We start from the raw sequence: 21643 nt of genomic DNA, 5'->3' as shown, positions 1-21643 counted from the left end.
GGATGGGGAGTGGGGGTATGGGGAAGCCTTTAGGCATCCTCAAAGAAACAGATACATACCTTTGTTTTCAGTGTAGATAACAAAATGTTGATGGTAGAAATCTTGTCCTCCTTTATGCCTGAGCTAAAAATGCATGGGATAAATTCTGAAAATAAAAGTTGAGAATTAAACTCTGAGCTACTTTGAAATGAAGAGCAAACAACACCACACCATGTTCAAATTCTTTAGGGAGGGGCCAGGAGGATGAGGTGACCACAGAGAAACCATAACACCCCAGCCTAACCCTGAGCTAGTTCCTGGAAAGAGCAGGGGAAAACTGTCTGAGGGTCTACGGTGGCCAATTCTCATTGTCAGCTTGAAACAAACTCTGGACATGTCTAGGAAGGTGCTTCCTCCCACAAGATTTAAGAGAAGAGGGAAGACCGCCCTGCTTGTGAACAACACCATGCCATGGCCGGGCTCCCTGACTGAACAGAAAGGAGAAGGTGAGCTGAATGCCAACACTCTTCTCTCTTTGCTTCCTGCCCACGGACTCAATGTCACCAGCTGCCCTGAGCTCCTGCCACCATGAAAGACTGCTCCCAAAAAGTACAAGCCAAAACACCCTCCATCCTTAACTTGCCTCTGACAGGTACTTTGTCACAGCAACAAGAAACTACCAATGCAGACCCTAAGCAAATTCAGTACATCTATCTCCTCCTGTAACGCTGTCACAACAGCATCAGAGCCACCACGCAGCCCAGGCTGGCCACATACAGTCTCGCCTCTACTCTTACTCTCACTGCTGAGAGAAACTCAGGTTCCCTGTCCTGGGGGAGGCAGGGCCGGTCACCAAACACTTAGGCTGTAGCACATGGGGACTCCTCCAAGGACTCAGTCCAGTGTTCCGCCAGGACATAAGGGTGTGATTCTGAACTCTGACTGAGCAACTGCCATGCCCTAGCCCAGGACTGTCATCCTCCATCTTTTTGAAATGCTTAATAAGACACCAATGTTCCTAACAGACTATAACAAGTCTCGCACTGAGGAGGCTGTCTTCAGAAGTGGTCAAACTGGAGCTCCCTGGTGCCTTGATGCTCTGACAACATGGAGTGAAGCCATAAGGTAATTAAATTTATCTGTCTGTTCTACTTATTATGATGCAAGGAATCAAACTCCTTGTACATGCCAAGTAAGTGCTATACCACTGAGCTATATATATCCCAATCCCTTATACTTCACTTTTAAAAATGCAGTTACTGGGACTGGAGAGATGGCTCAGTGGTTACAGGCACAAGCTGCTCTTCCAAAGGACCCAGGTTTGATTCCCAGCACCCACATTAGCAGATGAAAACTGTTGCTAACTCCAGAGCCAGTGTGTCTGATGCCCTCTTCCGTCCTCTGCAGGCAGCACACGCATGTGGCGTACAGGCACATACAGGGAAAACACCCACACATAAAAACAGACACACACATAAACAGGTTAAAGCTCCAGATGCCAAGGAAGTCAGGCAGTCGGGCAATGATTCTGCGCATTTCTTCCTCATCTGCCTCAGGCTGTGCTCAGCACTCCAAGCAGCCTCAAAGGGCACCAGCAGTGCTGTCAACACACACCGCCCGGAGCCTCGCCCCGACACGTCCTCTGAGCTCTGCAGTCACAGCCACCGCAGCCACAGCAGCCGCAGACTCTTTTGGAAGAAACCACTTGTGGTAGGTTTCTCCCAGCTCCCACCTTTTAGCTCCAGGACTTGACCTATAGTGTTGTCATCACCCGCAATTAGGAAGGAGAGGGCGAACTGGATGTAGGCCAGCCGGACGTCATGCACCCCCTGGAGGACAAAGGAGACTCACATGTCACACGCAGCCATTAGAGACACAACCCAGAAGGCATGCACACCTCCCCGCTTAGTGTCACCAGCCTCCTGAGCTTGTCTCCGGGCTCAGCACGGGGATTCCTCATTCTTCACGGGAAGCAAGTTTTCTGTGCATCCCCTCTGCCTTTCTCTCTCTCTTTAGTCCTGTTCTCTATAAAAGTATGGCTGAAAACAGATGTGCCCCTTCCCTGACTTATGACAAGAGTTTCTTTAGTTCACTCTAGGACAGGGCCAAAGAGCCTTAGTTCTGCGGGGATCCATTCCCTTTGGCTTGCTAATGAAAACAATCTATCATGCTTTAGAAAAGCCAGAGATAATGGAAACACGGCACTGCTTTGATGAGAGGCCAATGTGGTGATATCTGGTTTTTATTAAATATTGCAAGTTATTAAATTGCACTAAAAACCAAAGCACAGATGCTTCATGTTATAAACCCATGGACAGCCCAGGATACAGCCCACAGGCATCAGCATGACCCAGCAAGGCGGGACACAAAGATCATGACAGTGAGAACAGAGCAGTTGCCAAAGGCTCCCAGAAGTCAGCGACCAGACTGAAGGCAACACTGATGTATAATAGACAACTGAGTTATATCCTGCTATCTCCTTGTGGGCCCTAAAGTTTGCAGGCTTTCCTGAGAGTGTGGCAGGCAGGACCTGCATTTTTGTCTCTTGTTCTGGTGTTTACTTGTACGATGTGATCAGTTTTACCTCCCAGTGTTGTTAAGACACAGTCACAGCTCAACACAAGGAAGAGAAGGCACAGGTCTCCACAGCTGCTCCAGCACTGGAATGTGTACTTAGAGCCTCCACCACTTAAACTGAAAACCTTTTCCAATTCCCAATTATTCCAAGATGCCTTAATGCATTGCCAAGAAATATTATGATAGAAAACGGTTTTGAGTGCCTGGTAAGACCAAGAAGTCAGCGCCACTGCTTACAGACCTTTCTGGCCCACCTAGCAGCAACAGAAGAGGTGGTGGCAGTGAGGACAATGACAATGTTTACTGGTTCCTGCTCCATGCATGTCAGGCACTACAGTCAACTCTGAATCGCTGTCATCTCACTCAGCTCTCATCCCCAGGCGGGGGGGCGGGGGATGGGGGGTAGGGATATGGGACAGGGGATGGAACGGGGGGAGAGGGTGGGGATGGACATGCCCACTTTGCAAATGAGTTAGAAAAGCCCAGTGCAACAGCAGCAGCAGCAGCAGCATGCAATGTAATACTGAAAGTCAGGGCTCTGGAATCCCTAGTCCCACTCTGTTGTCACTCTAGATTTTTCGAGACTATGGGTACACAGTGGAGTTAGACTAGATCTTCCTGTGGGTTCCTCCAACCAAGAATTTCTAAATGAAAGGAATCTGGTTCCCACCTGTTGGTTTCCATCTACACCCCAACCAACCTCCAATCTCAGGTTCCTACACTGTAGAGAAACTAGCCTGACAAATCTCAGAGACAGGAGCACCCACCTCCGTAGGCTGACCACAGCAGGTCTCCACTCCCAGACCCTTCGGAGGCCTCTCACTCCCACTGACAGACAGCCTGTGCCTTTTCCTCATTCCTACTCTATGATCTCACAGGGCTGTCACCCCAGAAAGGAAGCATCCTGAACTTCCCTGGGCTTGTTCTGAAAAACACTTTATAAACGCGACCAAAACATGGCAAAACCACTCTCTGGCACGGGGTTTAACAAGCTTTCATTGGCTGGATGAACAGAGCCATGATCTGCTTTCTTTGGAAACAACAAAATGCACCTTACAAACCAGAAATGACTCTCCATCTCCAGCTATACGGCATGAAATAAAGAAGGGGGCAAGTCAGCAGAGCGTTGGTGGCACACACCTTTAATCCCAGCACTCGGGAGGCAGAGGCAGGCGGATCTCTGTGAGTTCGAGGTCAGCCTGGTCTACAGAGCGAGTTCCAGGACAGCCTCCAAAGCCACAGAGAAACCCTGTCTCGAAAAACCAAAAACAAAATCAAAACAAAACAAAACAAACAAACAAACAAAAAAAAAAACAGAAGGGGCAAGTCGAGCATTTAAGATATTTAAAGTCACCCAACAAACCTACCAACAAACAAATGGATCTTATTTGGATCCAGTTGGAACCAACAAGTATAAAAATGGTTTTTGAGACAGGAAGATACAAAGACCAAACTGGGTGTTCATGGTAAGAAATTATTAATGGTGACAGTGCCATAATGGCATTGTGGTTTTGTTTTTCAAAAGACACTCTTCTGCTAAGAGCACATGCTGAAATATTTATACTGAAATAGGACTCCCGCCTGGGATTTGCTATAAAAGTCAACTGAAAAGGTGGGGTGTTAAGTGGGTAAAGGTGGCTGACACTAGCTAAAACCAGAACACGGGGTTCCTGGTGCCGTTCTATTTTTAATGCCTCTGATATATGTGGAAAACCTTAATGTCTAGACATTGCTGACCACACATACAGAGCACCTAAGGTAGCTTCTGTAGATCACACACAAAAACCACAAACACTTTCAAGGTGAAACAGCCCACCTGGGAGCCTGAGGTGAACCAGCTGCTGTAGCCAGAGTGTGGGAGGGGCAGCCCTAGCTGGACTTTTCCATATTGTCCAGGCTGTCTGGGTGGCCTGGTACAACAGGCTACTTTACTCAGACAGCTATGATAACTAAATCAGGGAGTGGGGAGGATAGATTATCTGATAAACAATCAGTGCTAGGCTCGCTGCCAGACAAGACAAAGAGCTTTGACACTGGCCTTCCGTGCAAACAACAAACACTCTTCCCATTCATTACAAATGCAGTTCATGTCCAAAGCCTTTACCCACAGATGGGAGTTTGTTGACATGTTAATTAAGCACAGTATCTAAGAGACACTAAAACCTGAACTTTCTTCTCTCAGAGACTGCTTTACTTGTAATTCTGTAAAACCCTCAATACCAGGCAATGTCATAGAGCCATAAAAGTTACATGGCATTATTAGTATTCCTTCGGTCTACTTCCTAGCAATTAAGAAATTTAATCCCCAGACATACTGGGACAACCAGCTAGCACACTGTTATACAAGAGATGTAGAGCAACACAGTTCTCCACCTCAGTGAGTGGGGGACGTGTTCACTGTACTCCATTCTCAGGAAGAGGGGAGCACTGGGGCCTGGCTGTGCACACCACGGAGCACCATGAGGCGCCAATCTGGCGAACAGGACAGGTACCACCAAGACCTGCAGTTGGCTCCTGTGTGGTTGTGTTTTGTGTCACCTCTAGAGCTACCAGCGAGCCCTTCAGTGCCCCTGAAAACAGAGCACTCCCACCCCATTCACACCGGCGTATCCAGTCTCTACCTTTTGGGCTGAGTCCAAAGGGTTCCTCTAGAGTGGACAAGAGACCTGGGAGCTGTGAAAACTCACAGCTGGAGCAGAGCAAGGCTCCTGTAGTCACCCACAAGAGAAGGTGCTTACATATTATCCTCCCAGCGCAGAGTCCTAAGCCACTAAGCCAACCGCGTTCCCTCAGGGAGGCCCAGATCTTCCTGCCTGGATGTCCCAACTGTTCAGGCTCTGTTGAGGCACTGGCCCCATCAAATCCAGGGTAGCGGGTAGGGAAAGGATACTGCCCTACTCAAAGGCACAGTGTTTGGCAGGTACGGGAGCCAAGGGAGGGGAGGAGGAAAGTGATCACCAAAGACTCCCCAAGGGAAGGGAATTATGGACAAGCATGACACTGGGGGGTCTCACCTTTGAATCTCTCTTGGTTGCCAGGGTATACAAGGTTTTTTTATTCAAATCAAAGCAGCTGCACATATCCCTGGCGGCTTCAGGACCCTGGGTTACCATGGCAGCCATCAGATCCAGGCAGGCTCGAGCCAACCTGCACAGGGACAAGAAACCAAGTGTGAGGAACAGGGACAGCACTATCAGGAAGCCCAGTTTAGGATTTGCTACCCAAAACCAGGAAAAAGAAAGAAGTATGAATGTTCTTTTCTTCTGTATTTTTTAAGCACAACAAAAACTTTAAAAGGAACTAAAAAGCCAAGGGAAGATCCTAAAGCAAAGATGAGAAAATTACTGTTATTATTTGAAGCAGAGTTTCACTATGTATGTAGCCATGGCTGAAGGGGAACCCACTATGAAAACACTAAGCTGGTCTTGAACTCACAGATCTGCATGCCTCTGCCTCTTGAGTGCTGGAATTAAGGTGTGAGCCATCATGTCTGGTGCTAAAAATGAACACTTTATCTCTCAAGTGACTGTCAATGATGAGCAGCCACATCTCAGTCACTGCATTTCGGGGACACCGTCTAGGCAGGCGAGGCTATGTGAGGAATGTCTGAGTCCAGGACAGTGAGGAAAGCTACAAGAAGGCTACAGCAGAAGGGACACTTGGTGGGAGAGAGAAGTCAGCAACAGTCCCTGCTGGTCACTGATGAAGGGGGAGCGGAGACACGGCCAAAGTCCCAGCACCCAGCCAGCACAAAGGCAGTGACTCACCGGTAGCCAGACGCATACAGGGACTCGCACAGGAGCTTCATGTGGTTGTTCAGTAGCTTCTTCACGACATTGGTACCCACCACGTGGAAGTGCGTAAGATCACTGGCTGTCCTCAGTAATATGGCCTCAAAAACTTGAAATATTAACAGCACCTGCAAAGGTGTAATTGAACACTACTCATCATTTCATTCTTGTCTTAAGAAGTTACGCAGTTAGGCCTCCCCCAGATCCTGAGCCAAATAACAGAGAGTAGCAGGAGAGAGCTTAACAGCCTCACCTGCCAAGACCCAGGCTCTAAACTAGAAACAGTCAAGAGGTTGCTTACAGTTTCACTAGATGAAAGCAAAGGACAAAACCCTATTGAGATTGAAACTCACTAGTCTGAGGACATTTGGTCCTACAGCCTGACAACATGAAGTCCAGCATCTTTGAAACCAATCAACTCCACTGTGTTCCGAGTCTGAAACAGGGCACCTTCTTATTGGCATAGTAAACCAGTGCCTCTAAGAATCTACAACCCTAGGGCTGGAGAGACAGCTCAGCAGCTGAAAGCACTGGCTGCTCCTGGAGAAGACCTGAGTTCAGTTCCCAGCACCCACATGACAGTTCACAATTGTCTGCACTCCGGTTCCAAGAGATCAAACACCCTCTCCTAGCTTCTGTGGCACTAAACATGCATGTGGTACACACACACACACACACACACACACACACACACACACACACACACACACACAGGCAAAGCACTCATACACATAAAAATAAATGAATAAACATTGTAAAACTGTAACCTTGAATTATGACGCTGTTTATAAACTACTAAAGAGAAGCTGCTATGTCCCTTCAGAATGTTTTCAAAGGCCACAGAGGCAAAGCACTGGGACAGGAGACCACTTTCTGTAGGGAGCTGGTACTGCCCGAGACATGGATATCACACTCTGCCAAGCTCAGTGCCACAACACTGACTTCTCTCTCTCCATCACACAAGCAACAAACAACCTACTTCACTCTCGGGCCGCTTCTCTCCACTCAGGAGCTGGAAGATTTCTGCACACTCCATGGAAATCTTGATGTAGCCCTCAACGACATCACACATGTCTTCCCGTGGTAGTTGCTTGGCAGCAGAAATGAAGGCTTCCAAAGCTGAAATAAGAGTTAAGAGATGGATAGGACACCTCCCCCGAAACCATCACAGCCACCACAACACCAGTTCCCTTGTTCTGCGAGTCTCACACTCTAACGTGCCCAAAGAGGCAGAGAACCCACTGAACTGAAGGTTCATGTTAAGGCTGTAACTCCTACAGGACTATCTGAGGACAGGGCTTCTAAGAGACAGTTAAAGATGATTGAGCACCAGGCTGATGCCCCAATCCCATAGGATTGGTGTCCTAATGACAAGAAGGGACACCAGAGAGACCCTCTTTGAAAAGGTGATGTCACATGAGGTCAGCGAGAGGAAACTGTGTGCAGGCCAGGAAGAGCCTTCATGCACAGGATATTAAGTTCTTTCTATCCGGAACTTCAAGAACTTAAATGTTGCTTATCATCTAGTGTGCAGTCTATGGAAAACACTTAAATGAGGTGGGCAAACTCGGGCTGCAATCCTGGCTCTAGCCCTAGAAGAGGACTTGATTCTGCAGCTGAGGGCCATAAGCTGAGTAGAGTCAACCATATCTTTCTTCTTGGACAGCAGCTCTATGAGCTGATTCAAGCCATTCTGTAACGTCTGGTCAGGTGTGAGGATCAAGGAGCCTCACATTATGAACATGCTAGGTAAGACCATATCAGGCAGAAACATAAGCTTGACCCAAACACCTGGACCTACATCCTAGAGTAGCCACCTACTAGCTTCATGGTGGTGAGCAAGTCACTGAACGCTGAGTTCTGGGTACCTTACTGTGAAATGAGCAGGGGCAAGGAACCTACCCAATAAGGCTTACAAAGTATAAAGAGCTAACTCTGGTTCACATACAGCACAAAGGAAACCCTTCAAAGCCAGCAGCACTGAGGTGACATCTGCTCACATTCAGGTCTCTGCTAACCGCACAAGGCCTTTTCCAACCTCACTTTACGACAAGAGCAGCGTTGCTGCACATCCTCGCTGCTTAGCCATCTCCAAGCACCCTGTCTAACCGCACAAGGCCTTTTCCAACCTCACTTTACGACGAGGGCAGCGTTGCTGCACATCCTCGCTGCTTAGCCATTTCCAAGCACCCTGTCTAAGCAGTGCTGTTACCTTAGGCACCTGCAGCAGCACAGCCAAGTGAGACAATGAGCAAGGGCCATGACATTCTGACAAAGGTGTCCCAGTGTCCCAGGGGATCTACCCTCAGGGGCCCTAGAGTCACTCACAACACCTACTCCTCTTCAATACAGCATAGAATCCAAGTGCTAACTCTTTCTTAGAGAACACTTGCCAAACTCAATCTCCGGGCAGCGCAGGGTGTTCTAGGGTGGGAACTGCTCACCTGTTACACTTGCCAGCTCTACCCCCATCTTTCCATTCCCGATTACTGAGCACCCACCACATATATATATATATATATATACCAGACCTGGGATGTGCTGGTAGTGAACCAGCTGTAAATGGTCTCCACCAATGTGGTAAAACGTGGCGTGAATGAGGCCAGAACGCAGTCCATGGACATAGGTTATGGACCTATCGCTCACTTAAACAGACGTGTATTACAAACTCTACCGAGAGCTGTGAGGAGAGAAGGGGAAGGCTGACTGACAGGAGTTCGGGACGGTAGAATGGGATTCTGACCAAGGGAGGACGGTGTCTGCGCAGTCCAGCCGCCCGACAATGACATGAGGGACAAGAGAAGCCCCAGGCCTGGGGGAACAGTGAGGGTAGGAACAGCAAGACTGGTATTGGATGAGGGGGAGGGTGGCCTGCGGTGAAGACCAGCAAGTGGGTAGACGGAGCGGTGGTGATGACTTTGGTCATTAACAAGTGCAGTACGATCGCACCAAAAGACGCCTCGAGAGGAGCAACACGGTCAGAGCAGCAGTTTTAAGACCGCCTCACGATGCACGCGTAACAGGGTCTACGAAAAGGGCCCAAGCCTGGGCAACTGATAGGCTCCAGGGACACGCGGGAGGACCACGGGCCAAGGGATGGCTGCGGCACAAGGAGGGCTCGGGAAGGCACACGTAGGTGACAAGGGACAGGGACCACATTTAAGCCGAGCATGTCACACTCACAGGATGGCCGGCTTCATCACCGTGAAGGGGCAGACACTTTTAAGAGAATCGGACTTCAGCAGACCCTTTCTAGATCTAGAATCCCGACTCACTGACCATCACTTTAACCCCGACACTGGCCCACGGAGCCCCCTCTGCCAACGGAACCCCAAAGCTCCTCCCCACCGAAGGAATCCACACATTCCCACATTCACCCGCTGACTTCCGCTTTGCTAACCTTTCGACCTGGCTGCCCCTCTGGTGCACGCCCGGCTGGCATGATGCGCTCGGCTGGCATGATGCGCTCCAGCTCGACCCCGACATAGGAACATAGCACTTTACAGGAAGCAGGCTCGCTCTTCTCCCGCCAGAGAGCCTCCTGTCCTTTCTACAATCTTGAAAACCCACTTCCTTGGGGAAACCTTCTTCAGTCTCACAGATTAGGGTCCCAGGCCCATGACACAACGCACAGCTGGCTCCTCTGGAGGACTTGTGACTGTGTGGCTTTACTGAGCACTGCTTTCCCAAACTGACTGTCAGACCCACAACGGCAAGACCGGGTCAGACTCTTACTCTCCCATTTCATCTCTACCTAACAAACAGCAGCTGCTGCCAAGTGGCAACTACAAGGGCGGGCGCTGGATTCTGAGGAGGGCATCGTCTTCCCAGCAGACTATCAAGGGTGGGCGCCAAAATTTAAAAATAAAAACTGTGCCGGGCGGTGATGGCGCATGCCTTTAATCCCAGCACTCGGGAGGCAGAGGCAGGCGGATCTCTGTGAGTTCGAGGCCAGCCTGATCTACAAGAGCGAGTTCCAGGACAGCCTCCAAAACAATACAGAGAAACCCTGTCTCGAAAAACCAATAAATAAATAAATAAAAACTGTAAGAAAAAAATGAGTTGAGAACACTTTTGAGAGATGGCAGAGAGAGAGAGAGAGAGAGAGAGAGAGAGAGAGAGAGAGAGAACAATTTTTGAAACACTCTCGCCATATGGTGTTTACTGAGTTTACTGACACCGACAGGGTAGCAATGTCACCTTTCACAAGTTCCAGCCCCGTCCCTGACCTTCTAGCATTTCTAATATAGGAAGTCAGGTGTAATTGGTTTGGAACTTGTTAGGTGGATCAGGCTAGCCTCGAACTCACGGAGGTCCCTCCTGCCTCTGCCTCCCTCTCAAAGTGCTGAACCAAGGGCGCGCACCATCAAGCCCCGCGACGCTCGATTAACTCAGCAATTTACTTAGCCGAGGGAAATATTTCACTGTCTTATTTTGCTCAACTGTGGCTTCCCTGAGAACCAACGTCTCCTCACAGGACGGTAAGGGGCTGTGAGGTGCGCTCACGCTCGCCACCGAGCGAAGCTTCTAAGGTGCAGACGCGGGCCCGTCTCAGTCCGGCCCTGGACCCTGGACCAGGAGCTGCAGGTCCTCAGGGGTCCTTATGGGGCTTGCCACGCGTGACACCCCGCCGTCACTAGGGCTGACAGCTGCTGAGGAGAGCGGAAGGGGACGGACGCCCCCTGAAGTCTCGGGCTGACGGGGAGCCCTCCCTCCCTCTCCCGACAGTCCCGGGCTGTCCAGGGCCGCCGTCGGCGCCGGCACGGACGTGCAGGGCCGGGGACCCCGTCTCCTGCCCACCGGAGCCGCGGCTGTCAAAGCCCGGAAGCCGGGGAGAGGGGTCGGCTCGGCTGCGCCCGCCCCACTCACCAGGCGCCGGGCCCTGCGCGTCCCTCAGCTGGGTCTTGAACCGCACGCCCGTGAGCTCCTCCGCACGGGCTCGCTTGGCCGGGCCCGCGGGGGCCGCCGCGCCCCCCGAAGCCTTCCTCTTGGGGACCCCCATGGCGCACGCCGCCAGCCCCGGACCGCAGCACGCTCGCAAAACCCACGCGACCGGAACCGCCGGCGCCAAGGACGGGGCGGACCCAGAGGAAAAGGCGGGGCCTGAGCGGGGAAGCCGGGGGAAGAGGCGGGCTTAGGGTGGAGAGCGGCGGAAAGGGCGGGGCCTGCTGGAGGCGGGGGAGTGGAGAGAAAAATACCTGAAGGGCGGGGCGTGCTGGGGGCAGAGTCTTTGGGCCGGTCTGGGCGGGGCCTAGTGCTGGGGGCGGGGCCTGGAGGGCACGGGGATCTCCTGCTGGGCGGACCTAAGAGCTTCCCCGGTGCTGGCAGAGCAGTTGGGGTCCCTGAGCCAGAAGAATTCCCAGACCCCTCCCGAAGGTCTCCCCCTGACGCCCACAAAGAGCTTCCCCAGACTCATGAGCTCCTTGTAGTGCTGAATGCCAGGAGGGACCAAAGAAAGTGTGATTTAAGTACGGTGTCCGCAACTCCGCTCCCTCACTAAAATGCAGACTGCAAAGCGCGCTCTCCGCAGTCCTGGGCTGGAGAACACCGAGTAATGCAATGTTTAAAGAACTGTGTTTTGTTGTTGTTGTCAACTATTGATTTACAAGCTGCATTAAATTCTCTGGCATAATGTGGGACAGTAAAAATGAGTAAAAACGGGCAGCTACATTTTAAAAATACCAGATTCTTATTAATACCGGGATATGTATTCAAAACCCCGAACTAAGCTGTCAGTTGGGCAATTTGATGGTTCCTGAAATTCCCTGTTGTATTCTTCTAGGCTGAGGAGACACTGCCTTGTGTTTTTAAAGCATCTAAGAATGTGGTCCCTGAGGCTACCTCGATTGTCTTTAACTATGATATCTTTAACTATGATGTCTTTAACTCTGAGCCTGTAGACTAGAAAGACTATTGCACCTGTGGAAATTCCTTCATCATAGTTCAGGCAGAAAAATAAATTAACCAAAGCCATGTAATAATATTAAGAGAAGAGGATAAAGACAGGTTTGTAACTAGATGTCCACACAGATGCTCCTCGGTGATTAACATTCATTGCCAGTCAGGAGGACCCACACGAAAAAGCAGCAGCAGAAGAAAGAGTCAAAAACCCTGAGTTCAGTTTATGTGACACTGGGAGAAATTATCATCTCTCTGTACTGGAGTATGTTATAAGGAATTAGAGAGAGGGGCTGGTAAGACGACCTCAGTTCAATCCCCAGAACCCGCATGGTGGAAGGAGAGACTGTCTCCCACATATATGCATGCCGTCGCAAGTGCAAAAGACACACACGAACATATAGATAAACACACACGCAACACAATCACACCACACACACACAGAGTATTTTTTTAAACCACAAGCATTAGAGCGACTAAGGAACACTGCAGAATACCCAGCACGCTAGCGTTAGCTAAAGATGTCCTGGGTGGCAGTAATGACTCAGAATTACAGAGGGATGTTTAAGACGGGCTCAGAGCTATCCTCTCCATCACTAATGCCAGGTCTGTGTCTAATACCTACCTCACCAGTCAATAGAGCTAGATTTCCATGACAAGCCCTGTCATTTGTCCCTGTGTTAATAATTTTCCTGTGACAGTGACTGTTAAGAGAAGCTTTCCTTGAGAGGAGCCTTCCCGCCCGCCTGGTTCCAGATCCGCATCAGTCCCAAATAAACACACAGGAGGCTATATTAATTATGAAGCTGTTGGCCTTGCTTGTCTCTTACTGGCTAGCTCTGCTTTAAGTAATTACCCCATAACTGTTAATCTAAGTATGTCTCTTACCGGAGAATAGTTCCGGGCTCCTACCCCTTGGCATTACATGTTGACTCTCCTGTGTTTCTCCTTCCCAGAATCCTCCTGGACTCCTAGCCCCACCTATCTAGATTCCTATTGGCCAGCAGTAATTTATTGACATATACACAGGACTTCCCCAACATCTCCTCTTTTCTGTTTAAACAAAAAGAAAGGTCTTAACTTTAACATAGTCAAATTGTATATGACAGAACAGTTATCAAGTAAGAACACAGTTACAACATTTTGTCTATTAACATTTAGCAAGATCTAAAGAAAATATCATCCATCCCATCCTTGTGAGTCCAAAGTCCTATATGTAGCTTATCTTTTATCATAACTACAGAAAACTATAATTATAACTATCTGTCTTCAACTCCATCAAAGACCACAGAAGGATAATATATAAACACTAGGATTGACAGAGGTATCTTACTGCCTGGACAGTCACCCGAAGTTCCCCTGTAACGTTGGGGCATCCATCTTCAGCCCATAGGCCACAATGTGTCTGGAACACTTCTCAGCAAAGCAGGAAATTTCAAACTGTCCATCTGCATTGGCAGTCTGTCAGTCATTTTTCTGTGTCCTGCAGAATGTCCCGTAGACTCTTTCATGAAGCAGGAACCCTGTAAGACTGAGTTCAGCAGTCACTTTCCTGTGGGTCCTGCATGTCCAGATTATACAACAACAGTCAAACAGTCTAGGCAAGAGCAGTTTCTTGCCCAAATGGCTAATCTTGCCATGTTGAAAGCAAACTCCATAACAAGTTTCTTCGATGCCCATCTTCCTCTCAGACATAATTGGTGCTGCCAGGAGCAGACATTTCTCATTGTCAAGAAAAACCCTAGACCATTTTAAATGCCATTTTCTGAAGGTCTTTGAAAGGTTTGAAGACTATCTATCTCAAATATATTTCTGTATATCTAGAAAACCTAACTTACCTAACTATAAATTCTATTATAAGTAACTATCTATAGTCTGTATTCAATTATGTATTATGTTTTAAAAGAACAGTATAAGCACAATACTTAATCAAGAGGAGAAATATACACATCACAAAATTGACCTTGATTTTGTCTCAATAAATGAAAAACAATAACCATACCATAATTCCCCTTTTTACCATTAAAAAAGAGATTGGTTGTGATCATTAACCAATTATAAACAATCCCATTTAAGTGAAAACAAAGATTTATAAACAAGATGGGAATTGGGACGTTGCTCATTCCAAACTGCTTCCTGCTGGAAAGGGGCGCTGTTCACACCATGGGGATCATGACAAAACTCAGAAACCTGTATAAGTCCGTATTTTCGTGGTCTGTAAAGCTCCATCATCTTAGCTGTCCCAATTGTTGAAACACCTGATCCACTGCTTCCGGGGGGTCTTGGTTCGTCAAACCACAGAAGCCTGGAAGGATTCCTCATGACTGAATGCCTGGCAGAAAGGAGGGAAGGATTTCTTTTGGCTAAGAGCTTCAAACACTGTCAATCCGTTGTGTGTGGGAGGGAGGGTTCAGTATCTGGGGCAGCCCATGGAGGTGGGGGTTTCCTGTACAACTTTTGCATACACTGGAAGATCAGGAAATGGAAAGCATGGACCACACCCAGAAGTGGATGTCACCTTCAAGGCCTGCTCCCAGCAACTCACTTCTGCTAGCTAAGCTACAATCTCAAAGGTTCTACCTCCCCGGATAGGGCCAGCAGCTGAGGACCAAACACTCAGATACATGAAGAGGGTGTATTTCATACTCAAACAACAACAGTTTGTAAGGTTCCTCTAGTCTGTTGAAGGCTGAGAGCATCACTGCTCTAGGACATTCCAGGTTGGAATCCTCTTCGGAGCCTTTGAAACGTCAGCCTGACCTTTAGTGGCTGAAACTTTCCCTTCGCTTGGTCTCTTCTTGTCCATTCTTTTACCGTCCTCTGGTTTTTTGTTTGTCTGTTTCTCGTTTGTTTATTTGGAGGGAGGTTTTTTTTTGTCTTTATCACCTATTGGTAACATACAATATCCTTTGTTAATGTGCACTAAACATAATGACACAAGTCTAAGGCTCCATTTCCATTGCCTAGAACACATATAGGAGCAATAAATTCAATAAATACCTATACAGGTATAAATACGAATGAAATGTGTGAATCTGACTTGCAGGTAAAAGGAGATGCTCAGTCAGAACTCATGGCAAGTTCACACTAAACTCTGTTTATCACAGATGCAGGATGTGAGAATTAGAGCCTCATCATCCACGGGAGGGAGTTTTCGCGGCATTGTCATTATTGTTATTGAAGTGTAGGGACCCAAACCCAGAGGCTCAAGCACGTTGGTCCTCTACTCATGGATCCATGCCCATAGCTCTGAGGTGAATTTCTCATGATAGTTTGAATTGCATTCTTCCACCTTGATAAAAGCTTCTTGGCAGAGTTAGATTCTAGAAATCAGAAATCAGAGGTGTGGCATTCCTTTCTCCACTCTAATTCAAGGTCTTTCAGTTGATGTGTGTTGATACCTATTTTAGTGTAATATGTTCTGAGATCAAGGCAGTTCAATTACCTGCACGATAGGCAAAGAGGATGCTGTGTTATTTCAAAGACAGTGTCCACGAACTCTAGTGAAGAACACAGTATCCCTGGGCCAGAGGGGAAGCAAGCATCTGGATCCTCAGTTCAAGTCCACAAAAGACCATCGCCCACCAGCAGTAGCCATGGGCATTGCTTTTTCTAATCAACCAAAATAGATTCAAGAAAGTATAACACAGTCCACTTACCCCACCCAAGGGTCACTAACGATGTAACACATCTGATAAATTCGGTGAAAATAAACAGCTTATACCAAGAATCCAAGATGAGAAGTTAAGAGGTCACACAGCAATTAAATGAATTATCTGAGCAATGAAGGCTTCGTGGTCATAAACCCCAGGTTAATTTTATCATAGATATTTTACTGAAATAATCATTTAAAAAAAGAGAGAAAGCAGAAACATCAAGTTTGTTGATTTTTTTCCTTCTCTGAGGAAAATGAATCATAGAAAATATTCCTGTTATCCCATATACACTGAAGTAGCTGTGTGAAGTTGGTATTGATTTTAAAAGCATAGTACTGTAGGTGAAATCTGTCTTCTGGGATTCCCCCCAGCCTGCTGTCTACCTCATGTTTGCTTTCTGCTGCTGTGATAAAACATTCTAAACAAGAGCAGCAGGGAAACAAGGGTTTATGTGACTCACATTTCCAGGTCACAGTCCATCACTGAAGGAAGCAAAGGCAAGGACTCAAATGAGAACTTGAAGCAGAAACCATGGAGGAATGCTGTTTCCTGGCTCCACCACAGGCTCATGCTTACTTAGTTTTCCTGTGTAGCCCAGGGCCACCTTCCTAGAGATGGTGCCACCCACAGCAGGCTGGGCCATCCTCCATCAATTAATAATGAAGACAACCGCCCACAGACCTTCCTTCCAGGCCCAATCTGATCTAGGCAATTTCCCAATTGAGATTCTCCTCTCAGATGACCCGAGGCAGTGTCAAGCTGACAACTGAAGGTTACCAGGACACTGCTCACCCACCCAACTCTGCCCACAGACACACTGCATTTTCCTGATGCCCCAGTCACCTGTAGTCCCAAGGGACACAGCTTTCCCAGCACTGTTCTCCCTGGAGAATGTCTGCCATTGATTGCTCTTATGCATGTAGAGCGAGTGGGGGGTTTTAGTACTGTGTCACTGAGGGAGGTATAGGTAGGAATGAAGAACCAGGCCATAGGCAAAGAAGAAAAATAACTTCAGAACATTGATCTCAATCTGCCTGAGTTCTGGCCACATGCTACATTTTACAATCTTGAGACGCACACATTTTTAAAGATGGACTTTCAAATCCACTCAGAAAGTACATAAGTATCCTACTAAATCCGTGTTTCTGAGGGCCATGTCCTTAGTCAGCACTTAATGTGTTAAGGGCGTTGTCGTAGACAGGTATGTGCAGAAATGCTAGGTCATAGGGCTCATGGCCAGAACCTTTGAATGCCAAAACACAGCACAAAAGCTACAGTGAACTCAGAAATTAAAATACCAACTGCTAAACTCCACAGCTGCTATATAAACTGTGCTGGCATCTTAATCATTAGACAGAAATCCTAAAAGCATGAGAAACACATAAATAACAGTGTTTTAAAATTAATAGACTGTAAGAGAATTTGTCTACCCACAGAGAATACATGTTGTTTTTATATGAACAAGGAATGGTCATAAAAGCGGACCACTTTAGGCCACAGAGGAGGCTTCATAAATTCTGAAATAGCCACATGGTAACAGGCCATGTTCTCTGACCATCACCAGTAAAACTGGATCTTGATAATACAAGGTTTTCCCATTAGTCTTAGGTGAGGGATACAATTTCTACTAAGCATAAGCAAAATCGTGAGAGTTGGAACACACACACACACACACACACAAATGGAACTTTAGGTGGTGACATCTGCTGGACAGAGTGTACAGGAACGCTTTCTGCTTTGAAACACATCCATCAGAAGGCAGGGAAGACGGGACATAAGTGAACTAGTGATGAAGGGTTAAGTCAGAAGTGCGGGAAAAGCACACATGGAAATGAGAAGTAAAAAGAATACACGAGCGGGAAACAAACATCTTAGAAATGTTCAACTTTCGGGGAAGCTGGTTGCTTCTCTTTTTATAATAAATGTACAAACCTGCGGCAAGGTTACTTAGGAGAATAAAATGAAAGCATATACAAAAACCACAGGAGTAAAAGAAGAAATTAGCATACAGAAAACAGGTATTTACAAAGTATTATTATGTTTGTATGGGTGTGGATGTTTTGTCTGTCTGTATGTCAGTAGAACAACATGAGCAATCTGGGTTCCTACAGAAGCTAGAAGCAGCCTCAGCACCCCTGGAACTAGGGTTATAGATGCTTGTGAGACATTATGTGGGGGCTGGGAACTGAACCCTGGTCCTCTGCATGAGCAGCCGGTGCTGAAGAGTGTTTAAAACCACTGAGCCATCGCTCCAAAGCCAGTAAGTAATACAGGGAATAACACTCTTAAATAAATAACGACTTAACACTCTTAAAGCTAGAAGAAATGCATGGGCCCACAGAAAAGACAGAAGTCCCAAAGCTCACCCCAAACCAGACTAGAACAATTGGAAACATAAGCAGTCATTAAAACGATAAAATAAACCTTCCATGTGACACTGGTGACTTTTCAAAGTTCCAGCCATCTTTAGTGAAACCCACAATCCCACGTTCCCTCCGCTTGTTCCCCAAAAGCAGACAAGAAAGAAAGCATCTCAACATATTTTATGAGGCTAACACAGCCCTGAATACAAAACCAGAAGAGGGCTGGGATGGAGACCAGTTGTAGACATTTACACAGCAAGTGTTAGGACCCGAGTTTAATTCCCAGAAAACAACTATGAAACCAGCTAAGGCCGATTGCTTGGAGAGGAAAGTCACCAATAGTCTTACCCAGCTGTGAGCCCATGGACTGCCTTAATGACCAGCATGCCATGCGCCATGGGCACAGTAACGGCTCGTGTATTATGAGGGTAACCCATCACCTTCTGGTCGGGTTGAAGGTCTGCTTCACTCTCATGCCTTGTACTAGAACTTGACTAGAATCTAATTAAGAACCCGAGGCTGGGGAGCTCTTAGGCCCAAGGGCCATTTTGCTAAGTGGACACAATATCAGAACCTCTCAACTTATATCTCTATACCCACAGGTTAGTACAGCTCTCAGACCTTACCAGAGAAGTTTCTTCGTTCAGTGGGCAACAGTTAGGGCAGACACTCACTATTAGTCAACACACAGAGCGTACCTGTGGAGCTCAGTTGTAAATGGGATAACTTCATCATGCTCCCTTCCCTAAGGCTGAGGGACCATCAAAGAAGAGGGGCAGATTAAGAGGCAGAGGATGGGGAGGACCAAAGGGAAGCAGTACCTTCTGGGCGAGACAGGACCTCTGCCATCATCAACTCCCAGCAACAATGGTTCCCTGCCCAAGAGCGCCAGTTAACACTCTAGCGCGGAGTTGGGCTTCACGACACCCATACACACACACACACACACACACACACACACACACACACACACACACACACCTGAGAAACTATTGACATCTGATGGCTGCTTGGAAGATTTACTTTTTGTTCAGGGTGTGGCCCTTGATAGATCAGCCACATTCCAGCGAATAGCCCCACATTCACTGAACCCACGTTCATACGGGCAGCGCAGACTGAACTTAATGAGTTACTTAAAGAGGGAGAGCGAGAGGAAAAGAGAGGGGTAGTGGCAAATGCTCTAATACCAGCACTGGGAGTTAGAGGCAAGTGGGTATCTCTGAGTTAGAGGCCATCCTGGTCTACATAGTGAGTTCCAGGCTGGCTGAGTTTATTAGTGAGGCCCTATCTAGAACAAACAAACAGACAAAAAACCCAGAGGACATGAAGTTAGGAGGGGCTAAGGGCAGGGGTGGATCTAGGAGAAGTTAGGGAGAGGAGTGGGGGGTAATTTATCAAAATACACTGTATGCATTATGAAAGAATTAATCAAAACATTATATACATTTTTAAAAACCAGCTAAAGGAAATTCAAAGTAGGGAAATGATGTTCTTACTTCAATTACAGACATAGATTTATATGAATAAAACATTAGCTGAGTCCAATACTGTCTTTAGAAACAGAAGAATGATTTAATATCTTGTTTATATAATTTACCACATTAATGGATTAAAGAAAAACAACTATCTTGAGAGGCAATAAAAATGAGCCTTCAAAAAACTATTTGTGGTTGTTTTTAAAATTCACATAGAACTGGGGGCTAAAGGAACTTCCTTAGTTTGGATGTGATTACATATTCCCAAACATATAGCAATCATCATGAATGAAAATACTTTGAGTTATGACTGAGAAAAGCAGAAAAGTTAAAACTCTTCCCTGTCTATGCTATTGTCTAGTACTAGCACTCCTGACTAATGAGATTTAACACAAAGACATAAGGGACAAGAGCATGATCAGCTCCCAAATTTTAAGAGAAACACAAACCAACGACTCAGCTAAGTTGTCACATGTTAGGGTAAGTTTCCAGAATTAGTAGTAATGAAATTCAACATATACAAATCTATAGTAACGACTGCTGATTTAAAAGTGTAGTAGGAGGCTGGGGAGAGGCCAGGTGATGGAGAGCATGCGCTGCTCTTGCAGAGGACCCAAGTTCAGTTCTCAGCACCCATCTCAGGCTCCTGCAACTCCAGCTCCAGGGATCTGTCGCCCTCTTTTGTCCACCGTTGGTACTGTACTCATGTGCTTAGACACACACACACACACACACACACACACACACACACACACACACAAATGTAGAAATAATAGAAATGGAGGCTGGACACATGCTCAGTGGTTAGTGCTGCTCTTCCAGAGGTTCTCAGTTCAATACCCAATACCCACCATCATCTGTAACTCCAGTCTCATGCAAAAATAAAAATATTTTAAAAGTATAATAGAAAGCAAGATTGCATTTACAAAAGATGAAAGCTATAACTTACAAATTGACTCTACACTTATGAAGACTCCTTAGCACTCATAAACAGAAAATTGTATAAGAAACTCAGATTAGATAGACATAACCATGCTCACAGAAAATGTCTTCACATTATAAGCTCATAATTTCTTTCTAAATACAGCTATGAAGCTGAAATTATCCCTACCAAAATTGGGAAACAAACACATTGATTAACCTTATATGGAAAAAATAATGGTTTATGAATGGCTAAGTCAACTTCAAAAAAGCAAAAGACATCTTGCCTTATCATGCAAGAAGACATACATACCTTGGCATCATCGAGTGGTGAACAACAGAGAAATAGTTCAATAGAACAGAATGCAGATATGATGTCATGGAAATGTAGGCTCATGGCTTGGAAAACATGCTGTGTACTCTGGGATTAAAAAAACGAACTCAACATCTGGAGGGTGGCAAGGGCCACATTTCTCACTGCAGTTAGACCCACTGAGCTGCAGAGTGAGTATAGTGGCTGGGAAGCCATTGGCTCCCATAAGCTCACAGAGACTGGCACCGTTGGAGGTGTGGCCTTGTTGGGTGGAAATGTGTCATGGGGGGCCGGGCTTTGAGGCCTTCTACGCTCAGGCCACACTGAGGATCAAGATGTAGAACTCTCAGCTCCTTCTCCAGCACCGTGTCTGCCCGTAGGCCGCCACGTCGTGCCGTGATGATGATGGACTAAACGTCCAAAACTGTAAGCAAGCCACCCCCAATTAAATGATGACCATGCGTTCATCTCAACATAGCAAGAGATGTAAACACAGAAATAAATACAGACATGTCTCCTGCCTAGGTTCACGACTACATGCATGTTTTCTTTTTGTTTGGAAGACCTAGAAGCAGTGACATCCTAGCAGCCAATCATGGTCTCTGTTTTTACACTTTTGCATTCATTTATCTATTGTATGTACACGTGGAGGTATACACACATCACGGCT

The 21643-nt window shown here is 47.0% G+C and overlaps 1 protein-coding gene across 1 annotated transcript in view; it reads right to left on the bottom strand.

Annotated features, from left to right (window-relative positions):
• The window catches only part of Urb1 (URB1 ribosome biogenesis homolog), a 54414-nt gene extending 42994 nt beyond the window's left edge, over positions 1–11420 (bottom strand). The window contains exons 1-6 of the mRNA XM_040750517.1: positions 11217–11420; positions 7327–7466; positions 6324–6475; positions 5571–5703; positions 1712–1808; positions 60–145 (exon numbers count right to left, since the gene is read on the bottom strand). Coding sequence (XP_040606451.1) covers positions 60–145; positions 1712–1808; positions 5571–5703; positions 6324–6475; positions 7327–7466; positions 11217–11349 — 741 coding nt within the window. The 5' untranslated portion in view covers positions 11350–11420. The remainder of the gene's footprint in view (positions 1–59; positions 146–1711; positions 1809–5570; positions 5704–6323; positions 6476–7326; positions 7467–11216) is intronic.
• Between the last annotated feature and the right edge of the window lie 10223 nt (positions 11421–21643).

This window comes from Mesocricetus auratus, unplaced genomic scaffold, assembly GCF_017639785.1.
Source record: "Mesocricetus auratus isolate SY011 unplaced genomic scaffold, BCM_Maur_2.0 Super-Scaffold_100008, whole genome shotgun sequence".
NCBI classification, from domain to species: Eukaryota; Metazoa; Chordata; class Mammalia; order Rodentia; family Cricetidae; genus Mesocricetus; species Mesocricetus auratus.
Note: the sequence above shows the minus strand (reverse complement) of the source record. Positions and strands in the feature narration are given on the sequence as shown.